The sequence below is a fragment of the Myiozetetes cayanensis genome, unplaced genomic scaffold, assembly GCF_022539395.1.
Source record: "Myiozetetes cayanensis isolate MyiCay16 unplaced genomic scaffold, myiCay2020 scf12, whole genome shotgun sequence".
Lineage (NCBI taxonomy): Eukaryota > Metazoa > Chordata > Aves > Passeriformes > Tyrannidae > Myiozetetes > Myiozetetes cayanensis.
Window position 1 is genome coordinate 25066651 of NW_026086826.1, and position 17387 is coordinate 25084037.

The 17387-nt window shown below is 48.9% G+C and overlaps 1 protein-coding gene across 1 annotated transcript in view; it reads right to left on the reverse strand.

Annotated features, from left to right (window-relative positions):
* Positions 1 to 1027: 1027 nt before the first annotated feature.
* The window catches only part of PRRX1 (paired related homeobox 1), a 40668-nt gene continuing 24308 nt past the window's right edge, over positions 1028 to 17387 (reverse strand). Inside the window, exons 2-4 of the mRNA XM_050306972.1 lie at positions 9632 to 9807; positions 9237 to 9418; positions 1028 to 4639 (exon numbers count right to left, since the gene is read on the reverse strand). Of these exons, the coding sequence (XP_050162929.1) occupies positions 4501 to 4639; positions 9237 to 9418; positions 9632 to 9807 (497 nt within the window). The 3' untranslated portion in view covers positions 1028 to 4500. The remainder of the gene's footprint in view (positions 4640 to 9236; positions 9419 to 9631; positions 9808 to 17387) is intronic.

The window sequence follows — 17387 nt, forward strand, 5'->3', positions numbered from 1 at the left end:
TTGCAGAGATACCCATCTCCTCTCAAGGGGGTCTCTCTGTGGACTGGGCTGCTGAAATTTGACTGCCCACAGAGGGTCAGAAGCCAGATCAGCAGGGAAACAGGAAGCCAGCCCAAATACACTCCCAATTCCCAACATTTGGCTCAAATCCAAATGAACCACTTAGTGACCAAGAAGGGAAGTCACAGAAGTCCCCCAGCATCTCCCCCCTACCCAACAGCAGCTCCCAGCAGAGACCCAAGCACTGAAGCACAACTCACCAGCTCCAGCCCAGCTTAGTGTCCCCAGGTGACAAAAACTCCCCATGAGTACCTCCCCCATCCCTCCTTTAATAGCCTGCACTAATTAGCCCTCATTACCCTCTGAACTCCTTCTGACCACCTCCCTTGCTTTGCAGTGGAGGGATTTCCCTAATGAGCCCATCTCTGCTCCCTGCACAGGTGAAGGGACTCCATCCTTTTCCTCTCATTTATTGCTTTCTCTCCTCCCCTCCTTCCCTGCAGGTTGCCCATCTCCAGCACTCACACAGGGATCCCCATCCCTCCCTCACTTCCCTTCTCTGAAGGGAGACCCCCTTTCATCCCTCCTGCCCCACACTCAGCCCCACCTGGTGTCTCAGCAGCCCAGGGGGGTGTAGGGAGATGGGGGTGAAGCCACAGTGTGTCCTGCCTTTTCCTCAAAACCATCTCTGAGGAGAAGTCTTTGTGGGTGTTTCCTGCCTTATGCTCTGCTGAACTTGCCTGTGCTGCCAGAAGGATCCTGTGGTTCAGGCAGGGGTCTGGACACAGCCTGACCTGCTGGCCTGCACAGTGTGTGCAGCAGAGGGGTCCCCACCTCCACTGGGGTCTCTCTGTGGTCTCCTGATGGGCTGCACCGTGTCCCCAGGACAGCTGGGCAGGCAGCCCCAAGCCCTGCTCCACCGTCCCCAGTCCCCCTGTTTCCCCCCACAAGGCTCCTGCATGTTCCCAGCCCCAGCCAACACTGTAGGACACCTCAAGGCAGCAACACAGGACACAGATGTGGCAGCTTATAGAAAGGGTTGGGGAGTCTGTTCCCCCTTTTATTGAAAATGATCATTTCTATTCTAGTGTAAACACTGTACATTTTACATCACAAAGCGAGAGATAATTTACAGGATACACTTCCATCTGGGAATCCCGTGGCTTCACACGTCAAGCTCCAACAGCCTCATCAATCATCCATCCCTGTCATGCTCAAAAATCCCACTTAGAAAGAATCAGTCACCTCTTGAGAAAGGGGGAGCCTGAGAAAACAGCATTTGTACAGAGCTGCTGAGAGAAATGTGTCTCAAGACCATTTTCTCCCCTGAATGGTACCCAAAAGTAGTGATAACTGTGGTAACCATGGCAACTTCCTAGAGCTGCAGCCAAAAGTCTACTAAAACCCTGGAGAGCTCCATGCTTGGAGGATAAGGCCCTTGATTTGCACATATATTTACATGTTTTAGCAAAATACAGATTAAACATACACAATAATAAAAGCTTTGGCTTGATAGGCAACAAGACGCTGCCTGTTGGCTGAGATCTCCAGCAATTAAGAAACAAACACCAAAACCTGCCCCTTCATCTGGCTGGACTCTGTCTAGTAAATCCACGTAAACAAAACAATCATTGGGTCACCCATCACCCAGCTCAAAGGTGATGTGAGAGGCCTCACCTGAACTGACAACAGCCCAGTCAGCTGTGAGAACATCCCTGGCCAAGCAACCCAAACCAAGGCAAAGCCCAACTCAAACTGGAGGTCAAAAGCTTGCACAACCTTCTCAGGGGAGCAGCCTGTGCCAGACAACTCCATTCCTCACACAAATATGGTGAGGAGGCTGAAGGTGGGTTTGCATATGTGACCCCCTCATGTGAACATCACAGTGTGGGGATGGGTGTCTGGGTCCATGGACGGGTGATGGGGTACCACGAGCTTCATGCTCTCTGAGCTGTCTCCTTGCTAACCTCAGAAAGAGGTGTCTGCATACGGACAACAACAAAAAAAGCTGCTCAAGGTGATTTTCCTACTGCAGAAAAGGGGGGCAAAGACAAGGGGAGGGCCAAAAGGCCACCAAGATGCTGAAGGAAAGAGCTGAAACTCGCTGAAGGAAAGAGCTCCAGGGTGGATACTTGGGGCAGGTCAGGGAAGCTCATCCAGGCTGCTGTCACTGCTGGGATATTGGAGGATTGCAGAGAAGGGCAGCAAGACAAGGAGAAGGGAGAGCATCAATTTAAGGCACTCAACAACCTCTGAGTGACGTTGCATGGCACCGTGTCCCTTCTGCCCGTGCAGGACACGTTTTTCAACAGTTCCTCTGTTTGAGTAGGCACAGCAATCAGGAGTGAGTTTCTAAGTGCAGGCTGAGATTTCCAGCATGATCACTTGGCTCTAGGAGCTGGAACTGCACTACTTATGATAGAAATATTTAGAGATGTGAGGTTCTCCACACTGCAGAAAGCCAAAAAAAGGGACCAAACAGAACATGATGGATTTCTTAAAATGAAGTGCTTGCCCAGCCTCTCTGTCCCTGCTGATGTTCTGTGACTTTCAGCTTTTTGTCCTGATCACAATTTAATTTCTTTTTCCCGTCAAAAATACCCATACAGGGAGAAAAAAAAAATTCCAGCAGCAACACATACAATCACAGGCACAACTCACTCAAGTTTGGATTTGGGGCTTTTTTCCCAGTGTTAGCTCAAATACTTTGGCTGGATTTCCATTCATCTTCTGCCAGTTTAACCTGCACCTTCACTTTAAAGAGATTTCTTTCTCATTTCCTGCAACACGATGTTTTAGACTACCAAAGCCCACTGTCAGACATCTACATGTGCCCAGTGTGTCTGCAGCAAACCAGGGTGGAGACCTAAGCCCCTCCAACAGAACTCACTCTCATGACAGAGTTTCCTTCTCCTTCCCTTATGGTCCAGCCTGGACCATGGAGTCGCTCCTCTACTTCCAGTGGACTGTTCCATGGCAAAGTCCACCTCAGTTTGGACACAAGTACTGTTGGCTATAAATAAGCCCCCTGCCTCCCTCCAAGAGTCAGACATCACCAGCAACATAAAAGATCCTGGTTTCCTCAGGATGCTTGTATGGAAGAAACCTCTTTTAGGTCCTAGTTAGAGCCCAGAGGGAGGACAGCAGTCAAGGAGAGCAAAGGAGAGTGGTTAAGGCTACAGGACAAGCCTCATTGGGCAGTGTTATGGAACAGGGGGAGAAAAGGTCTTTGGTGTGACACTGAGACATCACTTGTCGTCAGAGGGGCTGGCAGAGACTTTCCATAGCGATGTCCTTGTGTGTTCCCAAGAACTACATGAACCTGCCTGAATGGAGAGGAGATCCTCACTGTATTCCAGGAAGCTGCAAATGTCTGTGGGGAAAACCTACCGAGGAGTGTGGCTCCCTCCAGCACCACTTCTGTGGGGTGTTCGTGGGAGGACGTGAGCTGCCACTTCCAGCGCTGCCCAAGGCTGCCGGGCAGAGCTCTGACAAGGGTGAGAGAGGCTGGGGCTGGAATTTCAATGCATGGCTCCAGGAACCTGGATGCAGCACAAACATCCCAAACATTTTCCATGGATTTTATTTTGTTGAATAAAAAAACACCAACCAAGCTTGCATGTATTATCTTATATATATAAATATATACAGTATATATAAAACAAATGCATCTGGACAACGCCTTTCCCTGTGGCACAAACTGTAAGGCATAGAAAGGAGTGTCCTAACAGTCCTATCCTTGGCACTACAGAGCGATCCCTCCGCCGCCCTCCCCCCGCTCACACACCCATGTTGGCTTCTCTCTCTTCTTTGGCTTTTTTGAGGCAGCACTGCTGGGAATACCCAGCAAAGCATTGAAATGCTCTGGAGCACAAGGAGGTCTTCCTCACACCTTGGAGTGGTCCAGGCAACGCAGACAGGATGAATCCATCTCGTTGCATTTACAGGCTTCTCGCAGACTGTCACTAACGGCGCTGCCTCTGTGGTACAGGGGATGGAGGGAGGAGGGTCAGGTGGATACAATGGGAAGCGGTGACCAAGCAACTTCTCCATGGGTGAGCTGGGGCAGCAGGGAGAGGAGCAAGCTTTGCATCTCAGCACGGTGGTGGTGGGACTGGCCCCTGGGCTGAGACTGGCAGAGGTTTCTTTTTGCAGTCCCATACAAAAGTGGAGACCAACAAGGGTGAGACTGTCCGTTACTGAAGAAGCTCGTAGTATACTGAGCAGAAGCAATAAACCCAACAATAACAAGAAAAAAAAATGGTGGCATTATCCCAAAAGGAAGGAGGAACCTTGTCACTCACGAACGGTTCAGTTTGCTCCTCATGTTCAGTTCTGGGCGAGGGTTGGCTTTTTTTCTTCTTCTTTTTTTTTTTTTTTTTTTTTCTTTTTCTTTTTATTTTTTCTTTTATTTTTTTTAGTTCAGCACGGACAAGTTGCGAAGCAGGACGGGTGCTGTTGCATTTTCTCCTTCTGCAAGGCAGCAGCTGCCTCCAGTCGTTAATTGACTGTGGGCACCTGATTCCTCTGTAAACTATATTCCTTTGCCTTCAGTCTCAGGTTGGCAATACTGTTGGCCATGTTCATGCCCTGTGCCGGGCTGGCGTTGGTACACGTGGCAGAGTAGGTGGCCATGGCACTGTGGGATGGAAAGAGAAACATCACATCAGACGTGGCCTCAAACCCTGGGATTTCCACACCTGTGGGATGAGTTTCTGATGCCAGCAGGGAACTGCCACTCCTCTATATTTCCCACCCCTGTAAATCTTTCCGCTGTGGTTCGCTCACCCAGGGGACAGACAGCCCCAAAGCTGCTTGAAGTCAACAGGAAAATTTCCACTTCCTATTTTCTAACCCCCCCTCAAAAAAAAAAAAAGTTTACAATGAGGTCAGCCTGCCAGTCAGACCATTGTCCTTAAAAGTATTCCCACTGGAAGCAGTGTCTTTTTGATGAGAGCAATTGTTGGTTTTATTTGTTGTGAAATCGCGTCACTTCTCAAACACATGCTACATTAAAGAAACACTCTGGGAAAAACCCATTTCAACAACTGGGATGTTTTCTGGTTTCAGCCTTTTGGAATGAAAATTTCCGCACTTTTTTTTCCCCTCAAAACTTCAGCTGATCATAAAGAGTATGCCCTGAAGGTTCAGGGAGAAAAAAAAAACAACCATGAAATACTTTTTCTCCCTTCAAATAATGACTTTATTCATGAAAACCATCACTTCTGACAGCAGAGGCTAAACCAAAACCTCTGACTCTTTTCTTATCCTACCAAAAAATCTGCAAATCTGTTTTCCAGACCACTTGAAAACTTGCTTAACCCATGGATTTATGAAAAAAACCAAACCCCCTCCACCCCCAAACCAGCACACTGTCTGACCTGCTGCATTTCCTGTCCATGGATCCACAGATCAAAACCAGTTGACCATCACCACACGAACGAGAAATGCCCATGTAACACAGACAGTGCATTCAGGAGGAAACCACAAATGCTCTGCTGGAGGCAAGCTCAGGTCTGACCTTTTCCATCTGCCTGCCCAGGTGGCTCATGGCTGAGGCTCTGGGAAACCCTCCCCTCCATCCATAGCCCGAGAAAAAAGATGGCTTGGCTTTTCCCTTTTTTTTTTTTTTTAAATTTCTTCCAGCACTGAGCTCCATGACTGGAGGATTCTTTGAAACAGAAAATCTCCCTTGAGGGACAGGGCATTTGCTGCACAGATCCAGGCTGGAGGACTGCCTGCTCATCCCAAAGTACTGGTCGTATCTCTGACCTCATAGAGCAGAGCTGACCTGTCAGGAGCTTAAATGCCATCCAGTGCTGCCTGAATCCTCAGCCTCCAGGAGATCCAAACCAGGAAGAACTGGTAGGTTCCATCCCAGGCCATATGACTCCTATTTCTCACTTTAAAATCAAGGAAAATAACTTCTTCAGTGAAGGACTGTCATCTTTGCATCAGGACCGGTGGAAACACCACAGCTTACACACGTGGAAAGGGCAGCTGAGATCCACAGGATATAAAGCTGCTTACACACCCACCCAGAGAAAAGCACTGAATACTCTCCCCAGGAAAGCAAACATTCAGGACTCTCAGAGTCTCTGACAGCTCCAGGAAGAACACGGAGGATGGACAATAAAACAGACTCTGCCCAACTGGGGCTGCAACAGCTGCATTTCAGCAGGATCCAGGATGCGATGGATTGGTGTACCTGGAGTTCTCCCCAGCTGGCTGCACCCCCTCAGCTCCCTCTCCATGGCTGGGCTGGTCACTCTCCTCACCTGTAAGTCAGCACCACGTCAGGAGCCGAGTGCTGCCTGCAGAAGTGTGCAAAGTCTCACAAGGTCTAAAGCTGGTGCTTACTTAAGCTCTCATTCCCACCTGTTCATAGTGTGCATCTCTCCCATGTTTTTGTGCTGGAAGAAGAGCCTCAAGGATATCCTAGATCAGATAAAATAGGGATTTTTCTGTCTTGGGTGTAAAACTGTCCCCATTCAAAACCAGGCTGCTGCCCAAGTCCGGGCTGAAACTCCCAGGAGTCTCTGGCTCTGAGGTCCCCACAGGTGTGGGGAAAATTACTGGTGCCAAGTGAAACCTCTGCTAAACTGAAAATCTTCAGAAACACCCTCTTGTAGCAAGTCATTCTACCAGGAGCAGTGCACAAGAAGGCTGTCTCAAAACATCAGAACAACTTGAGGGTTGCTCCAGAGACTCCTCAGGGTCTAATAAGGGTTGAAGTCACCCTGTTGGCCCCTTGTTCTGCCCCATTCAGGCAAAGACAGGTCCTCCTTCCTCCACTCAGCTGTCTGCTTTCATGAAACACAGAGCAACATCATGTTTCTGAGGCCTAAAATCCTCCTTTCAAATATGGTTTTCAATGGCCCGTGGAGTCAAAGGTTGTTGGAGTGGGAAGTGCGGGCTGACAGCGCGACTGCAAGTCTTGTTTTCTTAGGAACCTGTGCTAAAAAATGTCTAAGCAAAACATTTCAACTTCAAAAAAATAATAGTATCTACTTGGCTGTCTATGTGACACAGATCTGCAAATAGCTTTGGTTGACCTGTGGCTGAGTGTATTTGGAGAACAAACACGCTGATTGAAAACTTTCCCCAGATCTAAGAGTAAAACCAGCACCGGCGGCGCAGCTCTGGGCCCTGCTCTCAGCCCTCTCCCGGAGCAGCTGTAAATCAGGGGCTGGTCCAGGGAGATGGGGAGGGGGCAGAGGGCCACGCAAACACTCCACATGGCTGGAGTGTTTCAATATTATTTCACCAAGTGTCCAGTGTTGTAATAACCTCACTCAGTTCAAAGCTTTAATGAGGCTGTGACAGCTCGGCCCTGGTGCCCTTTAAGTTGAACACTATTGCTAAGAGATGATGGGTAGGAACAGAAAGCCTGAAGAGCATGGAGTGTCTGAGAGTCCTGACCACTTCACACTGCAGAAATCAGATGCTCTGCTCCTCTGCCAATGCTGGGCAGAGTCCATCCTAGTTTGACATGTCAGCCGGTGGTGACAACTGTAAGCTGCACATGTCTGTGCTGAAACATACTGGCTTAAGAGAAGGGGGAGATATCAGAACAGTGAGGATGTGTCTGCACTGTGGAGAGGCATAGCCAGCTCTGGACCTCAGGGGGAGAAAAACCCAACCCTAAGACTTTGCCTTCTGCCTTGCTCTCCTTGTTTGCACATCCCAGGCACCTTGGGCTTCTCATTGCCCAGAGTGGCCCCAGACAGCCTTTCTCAGTGTACCCCTGGAAGTTACCTTTGTAGGGTCTTCTTCTAGAAGCCCTTGTGAAATCCCCTGTGTAAACATCTTGGGAGGGTTGATCTATTTTTAAAAGTGTGAGAGGTAGAAATAAGTCACGAGTGTTTAGCAGGGATGTGGTGCTGTCACCAGCACAGTCTCAGCAGGGTGGGGAAGGAACTTGCTTATCCTCCCTGATCTCACCACCTAGATGCTTCCCTAGGGTGCTACACCAAGTAGTACTTCACAGAAGGCCTTAACCACAAAAGGGGGGGTTTGTCAGACAGCAGTCCTTGGATGAAATCCAAAGGATAAGGGCTATTATCTCTAAGACCAAACTGGTGGCTGTCAAATACATCCTTTCCAGTACCTGACTTGTCCCTCCAGAGCTACAGTGGGGATGGGGAGGACCCCGTGGCACTGAAGCAACAAACTATCAGGAAGATCATGTGTTCACAGGGCTTACCCTGCAAACAATGTTTGGGAGCAAAAAGGGGGTCAAGATGCCCGAGCAGGAGAGGTCCTGTGCATGGCATGGCTCCTGGCAGCCAGCAGGAGGGTGGCTGTGACCAGGCCAGAGGAACAGGAAGAAACCCTGCCAAATGCTTCAAGGTCCTTACCAACAATGAAGGCACTGTGCTAAAAAACACCCACTAACCTCATTTTTAACTGCCGATGAGCCAGCTGGCTCCCCACAGACCAACACATCCTGTGGATCTTACATCCACACCCAGTTCCTGCTGGGCTGTGAATGGCACGAAGGAGGACAGGGAGGCCTGTGATGTGCATGGACATCCCAGATCCTTTGAGACTGGGGTTGCCACATCTGTGCTTCTTTCCTCTCACCTCTTAAGCAGCACTGACCACAGGAGATGGACACTGAACACCAGTCTGTCACCTGGTCCTTACTGTGGGCAAACCACAGCACAGCACAGCGTTCACACACACACTTGTGCTCAGGCAACTGCTCACCACTGAGGGAAGGAATGGGAGCAACATGCAAAGAGTGAGTTTCCAGCCCTTCCTTGCATCCCAACCAGAGACTGCCTTGGGACAGCCACAGAACTCCCTCTTCTGGCCACTGTGTGTGGTTGAGCCTCCCCAGGTGCTCTGCCTTCACCTCCCCTGGATCTGTGCCCCATGGTAGGGTTTCTTCCTTGCTTTAAACAGGATGCAATGGGAAGCAATCCCTTCTGTTTCCATGTATTTCTATCTGATCCTCTTTCAAAACTTCCTGAACTGCAGAGAAAGGGACCACCAAAAAAAGAAGCTGCCAGAAAGCCACGATGATGCTGAGCTGAGCCCGCCTTGCAAACCTGGCAGTCAGATGGGGTGGGATGAGAACAGGTAAGGAAAATCAGTGGGGAGGTAAAACTGCTGTACCCTCCAGTTGTTCCACGTAAATATAAACAGCCCATGAGAGCTGTCTGAGGGCCACTCTATAATGCTCTCTACTATGCCAAAAACCAGCCAGCCCAGAGGGGTTGTTGGCTCACCTGTAAGGCGAGGCGGTGCCCCAGGAGAGATAGTCGGTGGGTCTCGGAGCTGGGCGAGGTACTATGGGCTGCTCCACGGCAGTCACGTCCCCTGAGTAGGATTTGAGCAGAGAGGCATTCTTGCTGGCCAGCATCGCCCTCTCGTTCCGGCGGAACTTGGCTCTCCGGTTCTGGAACCACACCTGGGGCGGGAAGCACACAGAGCCATCAGCCATCACAACCAGCTCTGCTGTGACACTCGCTCCTTCCCCACACCACCCGTGCCCTGCAATACAGCAGGACCCAGAAGCTTGGTGACCCTTTTGTGCCCCACAGGCCTCAAGGATTTTTGCTGCCTTCCTGGAATAATGATGATGATCCCCCAGGGGAGGTGTGCCTGGATACAAGGGGATTACCTGCACTCTGGCTTCAGTGAGGTTGACTCTGCGTGCGAGGTCTTCCCGTACAAAGGCATCGGGGTAGTGTGTCCTCTCAAAGACTCTCTCTAATGCCTGGAGCTGGCTGCTGTTGAAAGTAGTCCTGTTCCTTCTCTGCTTTCTTTTCTTCTTCTCTTCTGAGTTCAGCTGATCATCTAGGAGAGATGATTGGAGACATGAAATGCTAAAAAGGGAAGAGCCCAGAGCCATGGGGTGGATAATCTCAATGGTTTCAAGATGGAAAGGGGCTTGCACAATTTCAATACCACACATTCATTAACCACACTGTGTTAGCCCCCATGTAAATAGGAGATGGAAAGTCCACTGACCCCAAGCATTTAGTTTCCAACTCAACTGTGTTAAGACTTGTACCAGCTCTCTCAAGTTACCCCATTCCTCAGCTTCCTTATCTTCAAATTAAAGAAGCAAAAAAAGTCCAAAATGCATCTCCCTATTCCTGACAGTCCTGGAAACCTTTTCTGACTGTAAAGTATCATGAAGCCCTGTTCTCTTGGCTTCACATTTCCAAAGATTGCCCTGACTGGGATATAATAAGGATCTCCGGGGTAGCACAAGCTCTGCATCAGCTCTTACTGGCTGTCAGAAAATGAGCCTGTCTCTGCAGAAGGACAGCACAAGGAAATGGCTTTACTCTAGGTTTGACTACAGCCAAGGTAATGCTGTCCTCTGCTGCTCTGTTTGGTTTAAATTCTCTTATCCTGTCCACGTCCAGACCGTGAGGCGTCGATTCGGGCAGAAACGGGGAGCTGTGAACAAAGAGGTGTCAGACAGTGGAAATGAAGCGTGACTGATACGGGCCTGAACGTGAGACAAGGACAAAAGCCAGTTTCACTTGTATTCTGGCAAGCCAAGGACATAGAAATGCAGTCAGATAGGCATGGATAGCATTGCCATTGGGAAGCAAAAACCCAGTACGAGAGAGACTGAGCATAAGCACATCATGTACTGCTGAGCGAGGAACAGCTGTGCCCTCTCTGGCATCCTCTGTGCCTTGCCCAGCCCAGCAAGGTGTTGAGCAACAATCTCTGTCCCATAAGAGATTGTATTGTTCTGTACCTGGTTTGCATTTACTCAGCAATAAATCAATACATCTGGAGTCACACTCATCACTGCTGTCTGTGCCGATGGTCACTGGAGCAACATCAGAGCTGGTACAACCATGAAATGGCTTTTCTTAGCAAATATCTGCTCTGCACCATTTCTCCTTTTTCCAGTGCTGCTGCAGAGCAACATCTCCTGTACCAGAGTATGTTCACTCATCACAGCAGTCACAGCCCAGCAAACACTTCAGTTACTGTGGGATGCCACACTGAAGGAAGTAGAGAGCAAGGCACCAGCCTGGGAAGGCAGGAGGCCATTCCTGCAGCCATAAAACAGTCCGTGCAGGCTGCAGGACTGGCATGCCTTGTACACATCCCTCTTCAAGTGCTCCAGCTTGTGTGGAATCCCTCCAGAAACATCAAGGCTTCCCATGTTCCTGCAGCCCCAGCCTTCAACTCCCCCAAGCACAGCGGGACAATGTGAGTGTGGTCCCACTCTCTGGGGTGGCAGAGCAGCAGTTACACCTGGGGGGATCTGAGCCAATATCCATGTCAGCATACACTAAAATACACTGATCACTGTATCTATAAAAATGCACATGTGAGTTAATTATAAGTTCATAACTAGGCACCTTGGCCCAGATGACAGTCAGCCTCACCACTGAGAGTCAAAGGGCTTGACCTGCTATATGCAGTTGCAGAACATCCTCTCGACAGTCATTCCTTTTGCCATACACAGATATGACAGGTTCCCTCATCCTCCTGTTCTCCAGGGGGTATGGAAGGTACAGGGAGAAGCTGTCAAGGAAATTGAAGTCTGTGGTTGTTGTCCTCACCACCTGTTTGTGTTGCTTTTCACAGCCCATCTGGTACCAGTTACTGCACCTGAATGCCTCTGGAGCAAGGCCCATCCATTTGGGAACAAAAGGACATTCCTCTTAAATTAAAGTAGGTTTTTCAAATTCCTGCAGGTTTACAGTGCCTCCATCCCCAATCCTCCTCCAACAGCCTGACAATCCTCAGCAGACTCCTTTCCAGCCTGGGGATTCCTGGGTGCAAAAATATGCCCTTGGTTCTCTTGTATCTGAGAAGAAGCGTTTGGAGACCAGATTTTAACAGGCACATTGAATCCTAAAGCTCAGCTGGGAAGGGACTGGCAGAGGCAGGAATGTGTAAGAAAAACATGTGTAGGAATGCCAGGGAATTAAAACAAGGCTACAGGTGAACCTATCCTGCTTAGGTGGTGGGAAGCAAAGTGGAGAAGCAGAGGGATGGAACTTAACCACTGCTTGTGCAGAACACCCTGACACTCCTCCCTGCTGAGGGGGCAATGCTGTCATGAGGTCCGTCCCTTGGAAAGAAGGAAGAAAGTCCCACATGTCCCTCTCTTGACTCACCATCAAACCCTTCACAAAAAGGTCAGCTATTGCCCCCTGGTTCTGCTGGGGAGCTCTGACATAGTTGTGAAGCTGTGCACCTCTCAACACACCAGCGTCCCTCAGAATGGCACAAACGCTGCAAGCCCAGCTGCCCTAGAGGCCAACGTCAACACGTGTGTCTGGCCTCCTCCATGGTTATCCATCTAATACTATTTTCTAATCTAAACCCTGCCTATGTGGACTGTATGAACAAATCAATAAAGGCCTTTGGGACCCCTTGGGAATCCCCTCCAGGCCTCTGAAGCATCACTTTCTGCCCAGAAAACTACACCCGGCCGGAGGGAACACGAGCCCAAGGCTGTCTGGCCGTTCCTGAATCCTGCGTGACAGCTCCACATGAGGAAGGGTGAGCACATCCCTCTGGGGAGCGAGAAGAAGGGCCAAAGCCTGTAAAACACTGGAGAACAAGAATTCCTCCTGCCAAGCACGTTAACACAATTTGCCTGGTTTCCTCCCGGTGTACAGCGAGACGGCGGTGATTCACGGCTCACCTCGTAATTACTGGGCCCAAAAATAGCAGGGCCGAGGAACGGAAAGTTGTCCAAGGAAAGGCAGTGTCCGTGCTGCAGTGACTCACGGGCGGGTCACCAACACACCTCCAGCAGAGGCTGGCACGGAGCAGGGATGTGAGTCACCCCCTTTTTCCAGGACATAGATGGATGGAGGGGACTGAGAGCGAAGCACAACCTGCGACAGGGAGGGTTGGGATTCTTGGGTTCTCCTTTCTTGGGTTCTCCTTTCACAGCACCTCCTGTGCAACAGCATGACACAGCTAGATCCAAATGTCTACAGGAGTGACTTGGGTAGCAGGGGAAAAATATCTAATAGTTTAGTCCAAAGCATGGCTGGGCTGATCACTCCCTGCATCTTGCCATGCAGACATGCCATATGCTGATTACAAACTGCTAACGAGGGACTGCAGGCACCTAAGCCCCAGATGCCTGCAAGTGTCACCTTGCTCACAGCACACACGGTCTGCCTTCAACATGTCAGCAGGGGATTTTTTTTTCCTGCCATTATTTCTTTATCAGGAAACAACACTGAACACTGAATAATGGTATTCCTAAACACTGTTGACAGCACTGGTGACTGGAGTCAGCAGAAACAGAGAGGAAAACAGCTCTAAAGTTTTTTAGATAGGTCAGAAGTCTTTCATCAACATTCTTTTAATCACAAAAATTTTATTACAAACATCCCAAAAGCTGAGCTGCTCGCAAATGTGTTCCCCGGAGAGATCGAAATGCACGCTCCCCTCTCAGGAACCCAATGCTGGAAAATCTGGGAATTTCATTTCAAAATTCCAACCTTTCACGCTGGCTGTTTCCTGTTTCCACATTTGTGTTTTCCTGCACTGCCTCTACATTCATCCATGACAACCAAATCCTGGTGCCCTACACAAGTGCACTGAAGCATTTTTGAGCGCTCCTAAAAGATACAGTAGGAAATATCCTATTCTTTTCTCCTCCTGCAGCGAGGCAGATCCATAATTCCCTACACTCCAATCTATGCCCCTTACTGTCCCAGTGCCTGTGGCTGTCACTGGGGCACCATCAGACAGCTCCTGTTGGGATGCCACACTGAAAACCCAATGCACCATAAACAAAACAGAGTTGGGAACCAAATGCCTACGTTACCAGACTGGTGTTTTTTGCACCAACACTTGCAACCGCAACATAGTTTGGATTTCCAGTTTGCAGGAATGCTTGTGCATACTTGCTTTCATTCCAGGTCAGAACAAAAACTCATTTCCAGATGGGATTTACATTGTGTGGGCAGTTTTGAAAAGTTTTGACCGGTTCCATTAAGCCCAGAACCAGCTATTGCAGTACATTAATTAGATCTGAATTGGAAGTAAGCAACTGGATTTAATTAAGTTGGGGACGGAAACATTTAACCACAGTGTCATATACGGTAAGGCAGGAAAGATTTGTCCCACCACTTATATAAACTGTAAACTGAGAAAGGATTCCAGGAAGAAAATAAGGAATCACATTTTAATCACAGCCTTCAAAACAAGAGCTTACCACTAAAATTTGAGCATGGATTTAAGAAAAAAAAAAAAAAAGAGAAATTATTTCACAGCAAAAAAGAATAACAATCTATAAACTAAAAAGGTAGCAACTAAAGCCTCTTTTAAAATTAAAAGAAATACTGCAAGCCAAAAAACGAGGAAGTTTTATCCAGAGCGGTAGAGAAAGAAAGGAAACGGGAGAACAGAAGGGGAAGGAGCAGAGGTTTTTATTGGGTTTAAAGTTAAGTTTTATGAAGTTTGAGTGGAAATATTTCCGTGGGTCCCCCCAGGCTCCAGGTAAACTTCTCTCCCCAACATCAGCCCTCCAGACAGTTACAGCCCTTTGCAGACACGTTCTGCTTTGCTTTCGATTCACTCTGTCGCTCCAAAACACCGCAACTCTTCGGGTGCAGGGTAGCTTTGTCACCTTACATCGTAAAAACATAAGAAAACAAACCCCAGACCCAAAAGGTTTAATCAAAGCTAAAACAAGGCACTAGGTAGGGGAGTGGGAAGCAGGGATGGGGACAAGCAAAATCCACCTGAGGCCAAAACCCTGCTCCAACCAATCTGAGACACATCTGTTGCCTTTGCCAGACACGAGCAGGGACAGAAGAGGGACAGGGGGACATACAGGGATAAGATTTCATGCCTGAAGTATCTTTCTAAAACCTCCCCGGAGAGAACAAACTTCAGTTCATATGTATTTCCATGCATGAAAAGTATTTTCAAATGAAAATAAGGTTTAACCTCAGGGCACACAAAAGCAACACGGACAACTCGCTAAGTACCTACAGCAGCCATCAGAAACGCAGGAAATACAAAACCAAGATGACACTTAAAGAAAACTAAATGTGTTAAGATAGGAGATGCCTATTAACTCACATTCTGAAGCTGGCCCTGCTGACCAGCAATACCAAGCCCTGATAACAGCAGGTTATATCTGTGATTACAGGTCGGACTACAGAGATTTCTGAACTATCATTTGCTTTATTTCTTTTAAAAGACTTTCCTTGTGATTATCTCGTAATTAGGTTCAATTTTTGCACACAAATAATAAATTGTTTTGTGCATGAGCATGAAGCTTCAGCAAGGGGATACTGAATTTTTCACAAAAAACCTGAGATTGAATATTAAACGGAAAAGTGTGTGTATTTTCAGCACTGCCCATGGGACTCTGGCAGCTCCTCTCCGAAGTGTCTGCAATGTGGAACCTATCAGGGTAATTTTCAGCTGACCGCATACAAACAATTACATATCATTACAGAGCTGTGAATAGCTTTTGCATGGATAGCATGGATAACGTGCCCACGGTCTCCTGTTGCACTTGGCTCTGCCTGCCAGACCAGGGGAGCTCACTGAGGTCCTGCACAACCACAGCTTCCCCAGCGCCCACGGTGAAACCCTCGCTGTCCTCCATCAGGGCAAGCGCTCGAGCAGAGAAACCTCCCGCCTGCACTGAGGCCAAAAGGGAGATTTTCATGTGGGATTCAAGGCACAGCTCCAGCCGGTGACTCTCACCCACCAGGAATGAGGTTCTGGGGTTGTCACCTTCCTGGTGGAGAGCCTCTAGCATGCAAACAGCCTTCACCTGGACTTACTGGGCACTGCAGGGACCTTTCCCTGTGCTCTGCTTTGCATTTTTGTGGCTCTGCAATCGTGTCCCACGGCAACCCCAATCTGCCCTGTTCTTGACACACAACCAGGGCAGCACGAGCAGCCAAGAGCCCTATCCTAAGGCAAATATGAGCCTTAGGGTGGTTTCAGCTCTGGTGCTCTGTCTCTCATCTGGTGGCAACCTGTAGAGCACATGGGCAGTTGCAGCAGCCGAGATGTGCATCCTCCTTAACCACGTCAACGGTACCACTTGCTGGAGCTGACAGAACTAATGGTGTTCAAGGGGGAAAAGGAAAAGTAATCATGATCCAATAGAAATTCAGAGAGTCTCCCTGGAAAGACATGATGTTAAGTGTTAATTACTGGGAGAACAACATGTGTGGGGGGAAGAGTATACATCCTTCTCCAGAAATTGGTACAAAGCCACTGAAAGTCCCCCTAGATCCCACAGACCGGTCTGAGTTCTGCTGTAACAGCTCTGCTTTTATATTCACTGGGGTTTTCCTTCTGGGCATCCTACAGCTCACAAGGCACATGGCTTAGTCCTGCTCTTCTAACAAGCTTTTCCGCCGGGTCTTGGGGTCAGAGTGTTCCCATAATACAATAAGCACTGTATGGATCTCATAAGCTCCAAGGCACAGTATGTTATGTGTTTGGAATTCCTTGTATGCTTTTATACTTTGTTTTACATATTGTAATTTTTATATGCATTACCACATTGATCCTTGGAAAATTAATTTAAAAAAAAAAAACATAATCAAAAGCAAACACATATTTTAAAACCCTGCCAGCGGCAAATCGTGTTCTGTGAGACTGCGCTTTGTAACTGACAAAGAGAGCAAACCACCAGACCGTGGCGGAGATCCAGCGGCGTGGATTTACCAGGCTCGGGAGAGGACGGGATCCAAGGGGGCTGTGTCCCCCCCTGAGCCCCTCGTTATGTCAGTCAGATCCACGACAGAGGAGCAGAAATGCAACCACGCAGCCAAACCCCAGCACCATCCCCCAAGGTATCATTCCCCAAACCACTCGCTGCAATGGTGCCAGTATGACCACACACCACACCACACCACACCACACCACACCACACCACACCACACCACACCACACCACACCACACCACACCACACCACACCACACCACACCACACCACACCACACCACACCACACCACACCACACCACACCACACCACACCACACCACACCACACCTTCCTGGAGAGCCAGAGCCCCTCAGCCTTCACAGCCCCTTCCTAGCTCCTGGTTAAGACCCTGGATCAGTGTGTTTGGCAGGGCAGAACACGTGTGAACTCCTGGCTTTGCAAGGTCGGGGTAAAACTTGCAACCCCAACATCCCCTTCCCATCGGCTCCCCTTCCTGTGCCATGTGTCCTGATGTTTCATCTTAGGAATGGCATTCAAGCAGCCCAGATCAAACTTCCCAACCTCCGCCCTGCTCCACTGGTATCTTCTCATTTCCAAAACCGCCTCTCAGTATTCTTGGCCCTCTCCCTGCCCTAGTGCATTCCAGAAAACATCTTTTTCCTCTCCTTTCCAGCACCCTTTCCCTTCCCTTCTGCAATGCCTAGAAAGGCCGAGCTGTGTAACG